The following is a 17,500-nucleotide window of genomic DNA, read 5'->3' as shown; positions in this document are numbered from 1 at the left end:
ATTTTCTTTGTTGATGGTTGCAATTAGCTTATTCCCAAATCTATAACTATGTGCTAAACACCAATTCCTCTTTCATATGTGTACCATGAAACACCTAGCTGTGTGGTATTTCCCCTTATACATAATGTTTAGTTTTGTGTCATTTTTTAAAGTAGCAAAGCCTCGAAGCTAGGCTAGAAACCCTACGTTCAGTACATCTGTCAGGTTTTCAAGTCATAATGATCTTTGCATTGTCCCTGACTGATAAGGGACAAACACGTACAACATCATACAATATGTAAAACAAGCGCTCTCTCTCGCTCTCGCTCTCTTGCCCTCTCTCTTTTGCCCTCGCTCTCTTGCCCTCTTGCTCTCTCTCCCTTTCTGTCTCTCTCTCTCTTGCCCTCTTTCTCTCTTGCCCTCTTTCTGTCTCTCTCGCCCTCGACCCCTCTCTCGCTGTGGGATTCAGACCTTTACCTGAAGCTGGAGGACGTGACGCGGCGCTTCACCAAGCCGTGCATCATGGACGTGAAGCTGGGCCAGCAGAGCTATGACCCCTTCGCCTCGCAGGAGAAGAGAGAGATGCAGATCTGGAAGTACCCGCTGATGGAGGACATCGGCTTCCTGCTCCTTGGCATGAGGGTGAGTGGGAAATGTAGTCCCCATCGCCCCGCACATGGAGACATTTCTAGTTCATTAACTTTTTGTGATGACACTGTTGGAATCCCATGTTGGATCTGTTTTGTTAACGTGGGCTGAAAAGTACTTGACAGAATGATCAAGCTAATATATGACAACATGATTGCGGAGGAAACAGAGAAACGCAGGCCCCAACAAACTCATTTCCCGACACTGGCCCCTCCAAGATTTTAATGCGATAGCAGCAAGGCGAACATTGTGTGGGATGTGTCAGAAAACCAAGATGGGTGGATCTGAACTCCCTTCTAAACACAGACCCCACTGGCCTTGACTAACAGAGGCCGGTACCGAAGCTGCATTGAGTTTAAATAAGGTTGGCTGCAAAGATTATCATCTTCAGAAAAAGTTCTCCATAACGTCAATTTCAGCCTTGTGGGCGGAAATGGTATTGGTAATCCCCGCAGCTATACCTAAAGCTAATTCGACACATCAATATGGAACAAAGCTGTTAGATCACTTGTGAACCGGACACACATTCTTTCAGATGTCATAAATCACACACGTAATCTGTATTGCAACACCGTTCTGAACCATAAGCAAATTCTCAGAACTGAATGTCACCTAATGTGTTGCGACACAATGAAAACACATCCCCAGGTGGGAGATATGGATTTCAGGTAGGTTAATATTTACCTGTGGTGGAGTCATGTGTTCCTCTTCAGCTGAACACTGTGGCCACACAGTACCAAGCATAGCATCCACTTGTTCTTGTTTCATTCCTCAAACACACACACACACACACACACACACACACACACACACACACACACACACACACACACACACACACACACACACACACACACACACACACACACACACACACACACACCATAAGTCAGGGCCACAACTCGAATAGTTTCGTTATCATTTTGAGTTGTTCTTCATCTGTTTCTAATGGAGTTCTTTAGTGCTTTGAATCGATTTTGACACCAATATCAATGTCATCAGTAAAATACAAAAGAAATTCAAGAACAGGAAGTTGACAAGTTAGGAAACTTGCTTATAGCCACCGCTCTGTAGGCCGTGTGATAAATACACTACGGTGTGTGACCGTACACTAGTGTGTTACCGTACACTACTGTGTGTTACCGTAACCTATTGTGTGTTACCATACACTACAGTGTGTTACCATACACTACAGTGTGTTACCGTAAACTAAAATGTGTAACATACACTAAAATGTGTTACCGCACTCTCAAATGTGTTTGTTTCATTCTACGGCCATTTTCTCCGCTCTTGTTGACGTTACAATGACCTTTTGTGCAGAGAGCTTGCAGCGATGCGTTGAACTAGCCAGCGCACCAGTGTCCTTGGAAAGGGCTGAACATGTTTGTCTTGTATCCAGATCCTTTGTCATGCGGTCATTCAGAGCTGTGTAAATGGCAGTTTTTGTTGAAACTTTGGTCCACACCCTCTGCCTACATATCGTAAATAAGGGGCTTGGTTCCGCGGTGTCAATCTAGACCCTTGGTGTCTGTGGCCGTTGAGCAACAGGGGCTTGTATTGGTGCTCGATAAACAATGCGCTTCATTCAGGGATTAGTCTTTAACCCGATCCCATAGGGGTTCCAATGATAAAGAAACGATCCACGAGAATTTCTGACGCAAAGTTGAGGTCAAAGTATAAGGATCGTGAAAGGGTGCATTAAATAAGATGTAGATTGTAGTTAAGGAGTTTTACGAGCATAAGGACACGATACACTGTTACTAACAGTGAGCAGTTTTGTTTTATAATTAACCCTCTGGTGACGTCACACATGGGCGCGTCTGCCCAAATTAATGATAGACAGATTAAGCTACCAGTTTACCTAGTTGACTGAACCAACAGGTAGGCTCAGCTACCCATCATGCATCTGGGTGGCCCTCCCATGTGTGATGTCAAAGAGGTCAAGGTCAATTGTGAAATGGTTGTCGTTCTGACGTCCGGAAAGCTACGAGTGTCAAGTGGATTGGTCGTTGTTAGCCTCTTGTATTTTTGGCCCCCCCTAACAAAGCCTTTTTGGATGGAGCTCCAAGCATGTGTCGTGTGTTGGATGTAACTCTGCTACAATGTGTTGGTGAAAGTAACTAGTCCTACAGAGGAAGTCACTCTACTAGAGAGGGTTGGATTGAGGTATCTCTCTTACAGGAAGTAATTCTACTAGGGGAAGTAACTCTATTAAGAAGTGAAGGTTTGAGGCGTCGCTCCTACAGGAACTAACTCTCCTGGAATGTGTTGGGGGAGTAACCCGACTCAAACTTGTTGGGGGAGTAACTTTACTAGAACGTGTTGGGGGAGTAACTTTACTAGAACGTGTTGTATTTATGTACCCAGTAGATGGAGACAATGTTCCAGTCTATGTTTGCTCATGAATGGAAGACGGCGATAATTTATCAGCTGTAAATGTTGTGATTATTATCCCGTTCTTATTGTTCTTTATGTTTTCCGTCAGGTTTATAAGGTGTGCGATGACAGTTTTGAGACGTACGACCAGCACTACGGGAGGGGACTGGTGAAGGACACTGTCAAAGAAGGTACGTACCTGCTGGTCAGACCTGGAGTACGAAAGAGACAGGAAGTCCGTCTCTATGAAAGCCAGCCTCACTAACAGCTTTCTGTCATGAGGTCCCACTTGAAGCTACGGTTTTAAATACAATCATAAATAATTCAATATCCATACGAACCAGGTATGCACGCACCCTTAGACTCCATCAGTTTATCTTCAACTTATTAGAATGCTAAGCTGAACGCACTCCTCTCCATGCGCGTGCACACGGGTGTGTGACCTCAAAGCGGGCGCTCCTCCATCTGAATCCTAATCCTCGACGCTGTGGTACTTCCTTCCTCGTGAGGGACGTATGTTTGCCAACGTGTCCCTTGTGCCCCCCCCCCCCAGGCCTCTCCAAGTTCTTCCACAACGGCGCGGGGCTGCGTCTGGACGCGGTGACGGCCAGCGTGAGGCGCGTGCGCCGCATCCTGGCCTGGTTCCAGTCCCAGAGGCAGCTGGTCTTCTACGCCAGCTCCCTGCTCTTCGTGTACGAGGGCCACCCTTCCCCCTCCTCCCCCCCCTCCTCCCCCCCCACGTTGTCCCCCGTGGCCGCGCCCGGGACGGAGGTGGCGGCGGAGGACCGGGACGTCCGGGACACGGGGGTCTCGACGGGCGGGGGGCGGGACGAGGGGAGGTCGGACTCGGGGGTGCTGAAGGAAATGTCAGAGTACAACAATAACAACATCCAGGGCTGGACTACGGGCTTCAGCCTGGCCCACCAGTACGACAACCAAAGGAAAGCCGCGCAGCATTACCGCCACGCCGGCAAGGCGCATCGCCGCGGCAACCACGGCGGGGGCGGGGGCGGCGGCGGCGTGCCCATGGCCGCCGCCCCCCCCGCCGCTCCCCCGGCCGCGACGGACCCGGCGGGCGGGGACATCCAGCTCCAGCCCAACGGCAACGGGGTGGTCCTGATGCAAGCGGACGCGGAGCGGCGAGCAGCGAGTGATGGAGGTGAGACGGAGGGGGGAGGGGGAGGCGGCGGGGGGAGGAGGGACACGGGGCCGACGGAGGGGAAGGGAGGGGAGGTGGAGGTGAGGATGATAGACTTTGCCCACGTGTTTCCCAGCGACAGCCAGGACCATGGCTACATCTACGGCCTGAAGCACTTGTTGGCCGTGCTGGAGGAGATCCATGACGATGCCTCCTAGGACCTCTCCCTCCCCCCCCTTAGATACCCCCTACCTCCCCCCCCCTCCCCTCTCTCTAACCTTGTATCATCTCCTCTCTGGCCCTTTGGCAGCTGCTCCCACACACCATATGTCATAACTACGCTACTTTAATATTTAGTGTTGGTTCCTCGATCTCTCGCCACAACACTCTCATTCCCCCCCCGGCGGACTAGATGTAGTATAGAGTAATAAAAGAACCAGAGTCTTCAACTCGCCATCCAATCACCATGGCAACGCAGCGGTCGCCTACGTTGTCGTCTTCGTCGTCGTCGTCGTCACCATCATCTCACGCATTAACTGCCTGGTCGCGTGCATCTGTGTGTGCGGATGTTTTTTTGTCTCGTGTCTCCCCCCCCCCCCCCCCCCACCCCTTTGTAAACGGTGTGAAACTCCACCAGAGCCAGTCTCTCCCTTTTTTTGTTTTTGTGAAACAAACATTGACTTGCACTGTACTGTATGAAGGTTTGTTGTGTTCATGACCACGTCCTTTTAAGGCATTTGTAGTCCCGCCCCCCTTTGGAACATAACTGGCAGAACGGTCGAAGGGCTTGTTGTCTCTCGCACACGCTCAGATGTGTTCTGAGGCGCACCCGAGTGAACTCAACTCGGGGGGGGGGGGGGAGTCCACTGCCGACTCGGTGGAACGATAGGCTAGTTAACCGGTCGGTTTTTATTTCCACCTCCTTTTTGTGGTGTAAAAATGTTGACATTAAAAAAACAACAACCTGAATCACAATTTCAAAGTTTACAGGCTCGTCTACTTGGCTGAGGGACATGCCTAACCATTAACTCCTTCAACACGATGAGACTAGTTTATATTGAGGTAGTCAAATGGACGTTTTAGTTTATTTTGAGAGAGCATGCTTGAATAAGTCTTACCGGCCCATGCTGTAAAAGCGTTGAGCTTCACATGACCAGTGGAGAAGGGACTGCTGGTCATAGTTTCCATGCATCTCTTTCTCAGTTTCTCTTATTTTATGTTTTAGTTGTTTCAAACGACTACAGGTATCTAACTCAGGTAAAATAATTACTGTAATCAAAATTAATATTGTCAATATCGCGATGTTTAACAACATGATTCTCATCTGATCTGCATATACTATTCCAAACAACATTTTTATAAACAATTTGTGGACTCATTGCGCTTCGTTGAAACCCCTGATCTCGGTTTGATGACCTCATGATTTTTAGTGATGATTCCACTGTTCTCATGACATGTTCTTTTAGCTATTTAAATGTTTTTTCTTCATTGTTGCTGCCAAATGACCTGTCCTTTCCGAAGACCATGACATTTTTTCATTTTATTCACCCCAATCTCAGACCTTGTTTGATCAATATGATGTGACATTGTCATGTGAAAACCGTTTTAATTCCCTTTTTTTTTAATTCCCTTTTTCATGCAAAAAAATGAGGCCACTTTCTATTTCATTAGTTATAAGTTACCACTGTTACCTGATTTGACGTAGTTGGAAGAAATAAGAATATAGTATGTCAATCACCCGGTTAAACGCATCCATGTGATATGACAATGGGGGGGAAAAAGGTTTCATTATGGAACCATGTGCTACGGAACCATGTGTTACAGAACCATGTGTTACGGGACCATGGAACGATGATGAGGACTGTATGATTGTTCAGACCAATCTGCTCTGTTGGTGGCCGTTGAGGAACAGAATGCTACAGCGCTGTTTACGTCAAATCAAAGCAAAAGTAGATTATTCACTGCAGGCAATGCTATATTAGTAATTTAGTTATTTTGAGCTTAAGCTCAATTATTATTTTGTTTTGATGATCATTAACGTTTCCATTGTAGCAGGCTAAAATTGTATATTTTAATCGGGCAATAATAATTAATTTACATTTCTATTTTATTCGTCCCCGCTCGTTTTGGCCCGGATAAACTGTCTTGATTTTAACATGTCACTTGTAGCTTGTAATAGATGAGAGGTACATTATATAGAAATCAATATTTGCGAGGTAAATACATATTTAATTGCTTAATTAACTCTGTAACCTGAACTAGAGAATATATGATCTCATATCCTTGTCGATAAAAACTAACTTGATGCATATTGGAAGTGTTCAGAGGAAGCTTTTGGCATCTGTTGAAATGTTTACAAGAGTTTGGTGGGGGAAGAATGACTTTTAATTCTATATATTTTTTTTGTACCACTGCCTTATTTCTGTTGCTGTTTTTCCTCAAGTTGTCTTTGATTATAAATACTGAAATGTAATCATCCTGGCAGCTGTGCTCATATACTCCTCCTGTGTCTCTAGTGGTAAGGCTGTATCGATGCACCCCGGCAGCAACACTATCCAGCATTTTCATTCAGGGCATTGAGTCCCACGAGTCGGCTTAGGATCATTCACCATCGATTCATTTGAGCAAAATGCAATTTTTTTTTTTTATGCAAGAAACGTCTGACTGTGCATCATGTCCGACTGTGTGAAAGCATATGAGGGCTGCGTGTTGTCTGGCAGGTTTTGTTACCAACATATGTGAATCGTGTTTAATCACACGCTCGCGTGTACAACCCCAACCCCTCCCCCAACCCATAATATAATACCTACTTAATACGACGACCTCATCGATTCCTGTTCAGTAAACTGAGCGGATAAAAGGGAAACATGAAATATAATCGATCCCTTACAATACAAACATCAAGCCCAGCCGAATGACTGACCGACAGACGTACAGACCGACTGGCCATAGAGAGAGAGAGAGAGAGAGGGGACCAGCTCGTCCCCTGATATATTGTACATGATGTGTTTATTTTCTTGTCCCCTAACCAAAGGACCCCGGCCGAGGGCCCACCTTAATGGCAAGAGTAATGTATATATGAATGCACCTTTACTCGGACTGGTATCTTACTCGCGTGAGTTAAACCCTAATCATAATACCTGAGAATACAGAGCCGGGGCGTCAGAGTCTGAGATGCTACTAGTTTGTTTGCACATGTAAGGGACGTGGATGGAGTCACTGGGGGTGTAGAGCGAGGCACCACCAGGCGACGCTGCAGAAGGCAGAAGGCTTCTGCAGCGTTTAGGACCACTGAGGCTGCCGAGGCAAAGACTCTAAAAATGACTTGTTTACACCTTTTAACAAAACTTTGAACAAAGTTGGCCTTGCTTTTTAACTAAAACAATTCCATTACCTAAACAGCTAGTAAAGATAATTGTTTTATATGTATTAGCTGTTTATGTCGTCGGAAAAGAGTATACCTATCTCGTTTTTAGGGGAGGCTGGAAAGGAATGACTTTGCTCATTTGATTCACAGCGATATTCTGTGAGGCACTAGAGACTAATTAAATAGCCCATGTTAATTCAGTTAACGTCGCTATAAACACATGAATGAAACGGTCCTTTTCCTCTTCTGTAGTCGGGACAAAGTTGGAAGGTGTGGTAATGACGGACCTGTCCTCATAGCTAGTGTAGACGAGACGACTTGATGGAATGCGGCCATCGAGGTTTAGGCTTTTGGACGAACGTCGCATACAAACGGATCTCAATGGAGATGGCTGCATTCCATCCAATCTGACATAGGAACATTGACTTGTCAAAAGTGTTTTTCAACAACTATTAATGCATTGACCCCACATAACACATGTTTCTGTATGTACCTGAACGAATGGTTGCATAGAGATTGTCTCATTTGTTTTGTTTGAGTGAAAATATATTGGTTGGTTGGTAAAGGTGAATGAGATTGATCTGGTGTACCAAGTGAGCGTATGTTTTTAATTCTCATTACATTATGCTATCATTGTAATACAGAGCTGCAGTGATGATTTCAATATTATGGAATAAATGTTTTGAAATATAGGGGAGGTTTCCTTTGCCAGTTATATTGGGGAACAATATGTCTTATATGTCTGTTAATAAATACAATTCCAGACGATGGCTCCTTCAGTCACTTCAAATGATCCAAACCCTGCCATTCATCTATTTATATTAGAAACATATCTTCTTCCTTTCAATATCTTTGACTCTAGACTCTAATAGAACTGGGCTAAAAAGGATAAGAAACTGCCAGTATACCATGGAAGAAACCAAAATAAATCATTTTTGCAACACCAAATAATTTCTTAATGTAAATGTGTTAAATTGTTAAACCCTAACCCTATAAAAAAGACAGTCATCTTGATGGTATTTAACCTTAACCTAATGCAAATCCATGTCTGTTTAATATGCCACACACAGACATCCTTGACTCTTCTTGTTGCAACAATGACGATTTCAGCAGATCCTGTGCCTTTTTGGTTTCAAACCAGTTCTACCGGTATCTCAATTAATTCAGAAACTCAGAAGTAGGGCCCTGGCAGCTTTATGCAATGTTTTGGTAATCCACACATTTAGTTTTACAGGCCCCCACAGAACTAGATCTAAAAATGTTGATCTTTTTTTCTTCTTTTCAGTATGCCTTAATTATTGTCCTTAATGAAAAAGTATCTTCGGAAGATAATGTATCCCGGTTGATTTATTTGGATCAGTTTAACAAAAGGCACGCTTTAATTAATGCTCCTTCAAGGAGCCGACAGTATGAAAAGACATTACAAACAAGAACTGGTTCACAAGGAAATGATTGACACGGATTTACAAACTTCCTGAGGTGTCCCACAAACAGCAGTTTTTAAATGTGGGATTTCATCATATAAAGTCTTATTTTATGTTGTAATCTAAAGTATGAAAAAATTAAATAGCACAGATGAGTTTTGCTCAATGAAGAAATGAAAAAATAAATCTGCAATACCGACTTGTTTTTCAAAGCGAATGCATTTCACAAACAAAATAGAAAAGGCCAAGCGTCTCATAATTACATTTGACTGGTTGAACGGTTAAATGATTAAACCGTTGGTGAGGTTGATGGGGTAGGAAGAGAGAGAAAAACGTTTTGAAATGTTGTTTGGAATGACTAGGAAGTGAAAACATAAGAAAAATTTAGAAATTAGGTGTGTTAAGACCCAAAATGGAAATATTCTCAGTTACTGGGTCACAGTGATTTTGTTTAATCATTGAGGTAGAATAACAAATTGTTGTAGCTGCACTATGGGTTCAGAGAGGGAGATTGACCTGAGTGTCCTCATCTCAACTGTTACGTGACATTTCATTAGCCTCATAGAATAATTGACTGAATCCTGTTCTAAGGTTCATCTTATCTAATTGCCAATGAGGCAATTAGGCAAAAATATGACTCAGGCAATTATGCTATGAGGCTAACCATTTGTTAATCTAGGGTGAAACAAACCTTTATATCCCCTAAAAAACGAATCAATATTGTGCTCAATTTAAGATAATAAAATTGACAACTATTTCTTTCAATAACAGCAGCTTGATGAAACATCCTGTAATGTGTTATGACGTATAGTACAAGGAGTATTGCTAATGCTAACCATGGCAGACGGCAGTGACCAACTGTACTTCAAACAACTGGTTATTTCCCTAAATGATGGCAGGGAAATATAAAAAAAAAAAAATGGTACTTTTACAATACAGCGTCCTTGACGAACAACCCTTGTCTGTAGTAGTTAACGTTGGATTATGACAGCGTCTTATCATTGGAGACAACTACTATAAGTACTCATGTGTCCTACTTGGTATCGGCCAGTACCAAAAAAAAGTAAGGACTTTCAGTTAAAAAAATAAAAACACTTAAAATCGTTTAATGAATTAGGAAGTGGGAGACATTCTTGGTGCTGTACATGTTGCGGTGTCCCCCGCTATAACCTCTTCATGGCCTGTGGATAGTACTTGAGGAAGATCCTGCGTGCGATCTCGTAAGTGTCTCCGGTGGGTTCCGAGGGATACTTCCTGCCGTTGTACACAAAGCCCTGCTCCACCTTAAACGCCTCCTGGTTGAAGGCCTCCTGCTTGAATGGCCGTCCGGTGTGCAGACAGTCCACCAGCGTGTTGACGAACAGGCCCCAGCGCTGGGCGTAGTAATCCTCCATCAGACCGCCCCACTCCTTGCTGGCGTAATCCACGATCTCCCCGCTGGGCCCCCAAAGCGTGATCTGGTTGCGGGCGTTCATGTCATACAGCCGGGCCTCCTTCTCGCCCAGCGCCAGAGCCTGGGCCTGCTCCAGCCACGGCCCCAGCAGGAAGTTCCCGTCGCTGGACAGCAGGCGGTCGAGCTCGGGGAGGAGGTCGTGGACCAGCACTCCGCCCGCCGTCAGCAGCTCCGGGAGCTTCTGGTTGCGGAAGGACTCGGCGATCTCCAAGTAGTACGCCGAGGTCAGCACCTGCAGGGCCTCCCGCGTTATGTCCACCAGGTCGTGCCGAAAGGTCCCCTTGGACATCAGTGGCGGCGCGGCCTCGACCAGCAGCTTCCAGGCGTCGAACAGGTCGGACCGGTTGTACCAGATCTCCGTGTTCATCTTCAGCGACGGCCGGCGGACCAGCGGGCTGTGGTTGTGGTTCCTGTAGTGGGGAACGGTGCAGTTGTACACGCTGAAGAACAGCAGCCGCCAGGCCGCGCCCAGGCTCTCCTGCGTGCTGCCGTAGCGCCGCATGGCGTACAGGGACACCCACTTGGACAGGTTCACCGGCTCCTTGCGCCAGGCCAGCTCGCTCATCAGCTCGTAGATGACCGGGTTCTGTTCGATGCCCTCGGGCGCGATGCCCAGGCCCACCAGGGAGGAGTTGGGGAAGGACAGAGCCTGGAAGGGCCCCGAGTTGATGCTCTCCACCTGGCCGAAGAAGCCGCTGTTCCCGCCGAAGTTGTGCAGCATGCACCAGATGAAGGGCTGCCCGTAGAAGGACTCTGTGTAGGAGAAGATGGGCTCCGTCTCGGCGAACAGGTCCAGCACGATCATGCGTCCGATGGGCACGCCGTGGAGAAGGGCCTTGATCTGGGGGGGCCTCCAGAAGGAGGCGCTGCTGAAGAACAGCCAGCCCTGCATCAACCAGATGGCCTGGGGATCAACTGTGGAAGGAGAACAGGATCTGAGCGAGGGAGGAAGACGTGGAACACAGAAGGAGTCGGACTGGAGCAACCGGAACCGCTTGTCTGTGCAAAGCATTCGTGCATCGGGTCAGGCCTCGATTGTTGTCACAACACCATTCACAACTTTTAAATGTACGTGTCAAATGTGTGGGTGCAGTTCAACCATTGCGTGAGGTTGTTTGAATTCCTATCGTGTAACCAGTAATACGACACGCGATCGTAGTGTAATGATCGGATTTCAGTCCAACACCTGGCCCTAAGCATACATGTGTAAGGATCAGTCGGCCAAACACACGATCACACCACTGTCTCCCACCAGCCCGACGCACCGATCCTTCTCACCCGCAGTCATGGAGGCAAAGACGGAGCGACTGACCGCCGACAGATACTCGGGGTCCGCGGAGGGCGGCGTCATCTCATTGAAGGTGTCCGTGTTGTAGACGTGGTCCGTCCCGAACTGCTTCACCACCTGGGACAGGTACATGGAGCCGATCTGGAGGAACAGGGGGTCACGTGGGTCTAGGATGTAGGCGCAGGAGAAGCTGCAGTTAAAGTGAGCCCAGGGTCCCAGCCGGGTCACGTTGGCGCTGGGATGCAACCTGAGGAAGGGAACGAGGACAACGGTTGGTCCCAGACGGTGGCTGAGGAGGTGGTGGTTTTTAAATGAGAGACATCAAACGTGGAACTAACTGCAGAAACGTTCAGCGTTCCCCTGATTCACTTTTCAACCGTTTTCTGAGAAGCGTAAAGTACCAATAAGCCACTTGATTTTCTATCACGCCCTCATGCATAATAAATCATTTTAATTTGTCAAATTATATATATTGAGTAAAACCCTATGAATTATGCACTGATACTAGCAGTCAGTGTCACTGAAGGTGTTTCATATACATTACCTATAGTAGTTTCACAGTCTAGTCATTTGCAATGCGTTAAGATATAAATTCTCTTTGCCATTTGTGTGGTATGATTGCCTGCAGCCCCTAAATCTCAGCCCACTTTTCAGGATGAATATCCCAAGTCAGGTAACTCCTTGGTCATCCTTGCAACTCATTAAGCTTTTTAATGAGCAGTTTGAAATACTTTGGACTCACCTGAGAATTCCTTTTGGAATATTCCCTGAGAATGCTGGAAGGACCGGTATCATTCCGAAAGACCGCATTCGCTCCAATATTTTAAACTGAAAGAAAGTTATTTCAATTATGAAATGCTTCAATAGAAATCTATAGCAAAATGGTATGAAAAATGTAATCCCTTCAGCAGTAGTGATTGAATATGTTGTGCTGAAATGTTTTCTTTGAAAGTATTGAACAGAAATGGTCATACCTGGAGGTTAAGTTTATTCACATGCCAAGACTGGGGTAACGGCCCTCCAAACTCAAACATGTTACCCATGCGGTTCCAGGCCAGGAACGCCGGGCCAGAGAAGAACTCTTCGATCTCTGTCTGGTTCAAACCAAGCGACCGGTACACCTGGAAAAAATACAACAGGTCAACAAACTGGATGGTTTGAAATACAGTTAACACCTTGGAATGACAAATCGACGAAACTGTTATTCATCAATAACAAACGAAAAACTGTTTAATTTGGTGTCATAGCATAGTATATGCACTCATTGTTCACTTGATCCGTTTATTAGCCTCCCATCTCCTCCAGAAGACAACATGGAAGCAGTGTTAAAACGAGGCTGATTCAGTTAAAGATTAGACCACGCATGGCGTGATACCCTTCATGTAGCCCAACTGCTAGGAGCTCTCTGTAGAGTGAAGGTAAGGTGTACATCAGTGAGAGCGAGGGGACACGGGGGGGGGGCCTACCTCCTGCCAGAGTGCCTCCTGGCCGGTGAAGGCCAGTGGGAGGTTGATCCCGTTCAGAGCCATCCAGTCGATCTCACGCTCCCAGCGGGGCCAGTCCCACCACACCGAGGAGTAGCTGACGGTGCACACGTTCTGGTAGTACCGGAACCTGGACGGTGGAGGAGGAGGAGAGCGTTCAGAGATCAAGGGGAAAAACAAAACACTGCAATATAGATAGAAAAGTGTATAACTGAGATTTGAGATCATGGAAATAATTTGACAAAAAAATAAAAAATAAAAGGTCAGCACTACCAGATAGTGTCAAAAAAACAACTTTGTTCTCTCATGTTGATTCATATGTCACACTTGATGACACATGGCAATGACCGTTTTATAGAACATGGAATGGAGAACCATGAGGGGAATTCTTGAGCTTCGTCAGAACAGACAGCCTGACCCAAGCTGTGGGTAGGGAGGGATCACAGTCCATGTTAAATAACCAGACATCTTGGCAGCAATGGATTGGTTTAACCATTCGATCACCACACAGTGTTTGGAGTTTGACGGCTGCGGTGGAGAGATGCATAGTGCATGTCTACAGACATATAGCGTGTTGTTAGCAGGCGGACTGGGCCATGATGACATAGCTGGAGTGAGGCGATGCGAGGCTAACGATACGGTCGAGGGGTCTTTTAAGTTGGGCCGGCGGCCACAACAACCCCGCTACGCTCAGTAAACAATGCGTGACAAGGCTTTGTTTGTGGGGTTGAACCCTCTTCTGTTGCTGCCTTGCAGAACACAACACGGGCTGACAGAAACTATCCTCCACAAGGGCTTCTTCCATGGGAACAAATCATATCACACTGAAGACACTTCCTGTCGCCCCGTCGAAACAATTTGATCGACAATTTCAGTCCATTGAAGTAAAACTAAGATTTATATTTTCTCTCTAATCCCCCCCAAAAAAAGAGTTTTATACTTTTTGGATCACTATTACAATAGTCAAATGAGATAGGATGCACCAAATTCACTTACAAATGAGCTAGTTAAGAGAACTTTATTACCACTGTGGAACACTGTGGATATGGTGGGATATGGTGGGATCTGGGCTGATTGGAGGTTATAAACAAAACTCAAAGAGAGAGTCAGGATGCTTCTTTTAATTTTGCACCTAAACGGTGGAACATGTTACTACAGGAAATCAGGGAGGTCAGGCAAGGTCACTAAATATATTTGGGCGCCGGTTAAAACATCTAATAAGACAAATGAATAGCTTTTAATTAGCATTTTGTCTGAGGATTTCTCTGCTGATTTCATTGCATCGATTAATTATTTTTGTTTTCATTCCACTGTTACTTTCTCTTTGTTTTGCAATTTATTGCACTTTGGTTTTTGTGTCTTATCATTTTTTCTTTTAAGCTTTGCTGTAGGCTACTGCACTTTGAGCTGCATTTGTTTGCATTACAGGTGCCATATAAATACAGTTTATTACTATATTATTATACCTGTGCTTGGTGTTTATCCGAAGGACCCCGGTGACTTGGGGCAAAGGACGAGGGAGGTCCAGCTGGTCTCCAGACCAGGACACATGGCAGTTGCAGAAGTACTTCAGGTAGTTATAAAGACCAGAAGCCACGGCCACCCCAGTACTCCCAGTGGCTACTATCTGATTGTTTCTGGTCGACCGGAGCTCACACACATCCAGACTGTCTTTGGACATGCTCCGGTTGACGGAAATGATAAACTCAGTGGATCTGTCCCCCAGCAGTCGCTTCAGAAGCTGGATCACTGCTCTGGCTTGGGTCTTCTCGCTCGCCTGTGGCTGCAGATGATCCAGAGTTGGGAATCTGCAGTGCGCTGTGAGGATAAAACACATGAAGCCTATGCCAACACACAGCGCAACACTGCGGTCTTTTCTAGGATGCATTTTGAACCTCGTCCACCCGAGCGAGAGCCTGCGTCTGGATTAGAAGTTGTGTTCCATTTGCAGGCAATAAGGAAGAGTTGGTTCGCTGAGGTGATTTAGGCCAATCACGGGACGTTGTACCAGCTCATGGAAGCTCAAGGCCAATCAGAATTGTGGATGTCACGTGATCCGGCGAACATGTGATGAAAGCTTGTTTTTCGAAAAGTGATATGAGGATGTGCGTTTTATTCCCATCACATGATCACTTATCCAAGTTAAAATATCAAACCACATTTTTTGAGGGTTTGACCCTCCTTGTCTGGGTCTGACTTTGCAGGTCGGTTTTGGTTTGTCTCTGTGGCTGTGAAATTGAAGTGCCTTCTGTAATCTTTGATTTGACATGTGCCCAAGAGGAGCTGTTCACTAGCAAACCACCAGAGGGCGCCACCACCCAGTTTATTGCACTTGCTTAGTTCAAGAGGATATTCAAACACGCACGTAATGCATTGTATTCAAAACCAAGAACAAAATACCTGAAATGAGCATAACATGCATACACTTAAACCAAAAACTAAATCAGTTTTGTTTTTTGTACCGTTTTGCAAACACTTTTTACAGAACGACCGAAAGGTGGAGTCTTCAAATGAGCTGTCAAAACATTGGCGTTGCGGGTCTCACGGTGCGCCAGTCTGACAGTGTGCACATCCCCGCTCCTGCGACCGAGGCTCCCAGACGAGCAGATTCACTCCGGTCCGCTCCTCATTGCCTCCGCTCCGTTCGGGGACCAAACCCGGGGATTTGTCTTCAGTTCAGCTCGCCTGACGGTCCCGCGCCTGTGGTTTAGTCGTCGCCACATTACTACTAACAGGTGAGATGTTTAATGCATTCGTTTATTTTTTTCTTTAACTTGTATTAACTTTGGCCGGGTCACGTAGCCGGTGTGTTGTTTTGTCCCAAGATTAGATCCCGTCTGTCTTTGTTTGGTAGACACGCAGGATGACGATAACAAACTCTTTAAAGATTAGGATTTATCCACCTTGAACGCCGACAACACACCACTAGAGTCCCTGTGACCCCGGTCTGTTTCTACGCCTCTGAATAAGGTTATATGTAATGTAATGTTATGTAATGTTAGGTTCAATGTTTGATTTAGCGTTATCAGAGGCGGTGTTAACAATGTTTTCTATTCGGTTTATGTTCAATTCGTTGTTAATACTGCGCCCTGTGTTGTGTGCAAGGTTTAGTAGTAGGCTGAGTTACCCATGTAGTCATTAAATATATCTGGCTTAGAAGTGCATCATGTAGACCAACTTGGATATGACTTGGCAAAAACATGCATTGGTTTTTGACGATCTTTCCCATACGGATTTCATGTCCTACAATGAATGCTCTTAACGCTACCCTAACCCCAGCAACAACATAGTGGTTTATGACAACTACTCCTGCAGTCTAAATTATGGTTTGATCTTGATCAGCACCTTGTTTCTGCTGTAGGCTATCTGGTCCACTGGAGCGGTTTGTTCCGTCTTGTTATACTCTGTCTCAGTAGCAGATCCAGTTTGTCAAACACTCATTTATTTCTTCCCTGATTCCACCCTGTTTTACATAATATAGTTGGTTTAATGGGGAACTGCCATTCACAGTACTTTCTCGAGGGAAATTCGGTTTCGAGAACTATTTTCATGCGTTATTTTTGAGTTTTAGTTTGAGTTATTTTGTGAGTGTGCCTGAACAGAAATACTTTTGGATTTTCTATGTGAGATGAACCTCAGTGACAAAGTCTGCCCCCCCCCCCCCCCCCCCCCCTCCTTCCAGGTCTGGCTGGTGGAGACTGACTGAAATGGACCATTGTGGACTCCTGCTTAACTTAGAATAGATCCATAGCCCGGTCTCCATGTTGAGGCTTGTGAAGCTTCGTCCATGAGAGGCCTGGGGAGAGTCGACGAGTGAGGAGCTCACGAGGCAGTATCTCCCGTCTCACCCACACTCTCTCACCTGAGAGGTGAGCGCTGCTGGCTTTTTTTGGGCACAGCAACACAAACATACATGCATAGTTACATGCACACCATGCACTCACAAGCACGCACACACTCACTCACTCATGCACGCATAAGGATACACACTCACACACACAAACACATACACTTGCACGTGCATGTGCACAGACATACACGCACACTCACTCACACATGCACGTGCATGCTTGCAAGCATGCAAACACTCACTCACTCACTCACTCACTCACTCACTCACTCACTTACTCATGCACACATAAGGATGCATGCACCCACACTCACAAACACATGCATGCACGGACGTGGACACAGACATACACACACGCAGTCACACATGCACGCACGAGGTCTCATGCACGCACACACTTTCATCTTGCGGGATTGAGTAAAAACATCGGGATTAGGATGCACAGCTAAGGAGACGATGTGGAAGCACTCTTTTGATGTTGCAAACCAGTTGG

The 17,500-nt window shown here is 45.9% G+C and overlaps 3 protein-coding genes across 5 annotated transcripts in view; 2 read left to right on the top strand and 1 right to left on the bottom strand.

The window, feature by feature from the left end:
• The window catches only part of ipmkb (inositol polyphosphate multikinase b), a 13,338-nt gene extending 5,065 nt beyond the window's left edge, over nt 1-8,273 (top strand). Inside the window, exons 4-6 of the mRNA XM_060036513.1 lie at nt 449-621; nt 3,113-3,194; nt 3,557-8,273. Coding sequence (XP_059892496.1) covers nt 449-621; nt 3,113-3,194; nt 3,557-4,359 — 1,058 coding nt within the window. The 3' untranslated portion in view covers nt 4,360-8,273. The remainder of the gene's footprint in view (nt 1-448; nt 622-3,112; nt 3,195-3,556) is intronic.
• A 591-nt stretch (nt 8,274-8,864) lies between these two features.
• naglu (N-acetylglucosaminidase, alpha) lies at nt 8,865-15,142 on the bottom strand. Its single transcript, XM_060036512.1, has 6 exons — nt 14,624-15,142; nt 13,140-13,287; nt 12,648-12,794; nt 12,416-12,501; nt 11,664-11,920; nt 8,865-11,300 (listed from the first exon to the last, which is right to left on the bottom strand). The coding sequence occupies exons 1-6, from the start codon at nt 15,043-15,045 to the stop codon at nt 10,096-10,098; spliced, it is 2,265 nt and encodes a 754-aa protein (XP_059892495.1). The 5' UTR covers nt 15,046-15,142; the 3' UTR covers nt 8,865-10,095.
• Nucleotides 15,143-15,254: 112 nt separating this feature from the next.
• Nucleotides 15,255-17,500, top strand: part of LOC132446292 (caskin-2-like) — a 41,682-nt gene continuing 39,436 nt past the window's right edge. Inside the window, exons 1-3 of one of the 3 annotated variants that reach the window (XM_060036508.1) lie at nt 15,255-15,522; nt 15,643-15,892; nt 16,840-17,026. The gene's annotated coding sequence lies outside the window, so the exon portion shown is untranslated. Of the gene's footprint in view, nt 15,523-15,567; nt 15,893-16,839; nt 17,027-17,500 lie in introns of those variants that run through there. The other 2 variants (XM_060036511.1, XM_060036509.1) reach the window with 2 other exon arrangements.

The sequence above is a fragment of the Gadus macrocephalus genome, chromosome 18 (genome assembly GCF_031168955.1).
Source record: "Gadus macrocephalus chromosome 18, ASM3116895v1".
NCBI classification, from domain to species: domain Eukaryota; kingdom Metazoa; phylum Chordata; class Actinopteri; order Gadiformes; family Gadidae; genus Gadus; species Gadus macrocephalus.
The sequence above is the reverse complement of the archived record's forward strand: the minus strand, read 5'-3'. Positions and strand labels throughout refer to the sequence as shown.

What these genes read in the sequence shown, in the direction of transcription:
- naglu (XM_060036512.1), bottom strand. Translation starts at nt 15,045, where the DNA reads ATGCATCCTAGAAAAGACCGCAGTGTTGCGCTGTGTGTTGGCATAGGC. An exon ending in CGGATAAACACCAAGCACAG is followed by an intron (nt 13,288 to 14,623) that starts GTATAATAATAT and finishes TCCACCGTCCAG; the next exon opens with GTTCCGGTACTACCAGAACG. An exon ending in ATTCCAAAAGGAATTCTCAG is followed by an intron (nt 11,921 to 12,415) that starts GTGAGTCCAAAG and finishes TCCCTTCCTCAG; the next exon opens with GTTGCATCCCAGCGCCAACG.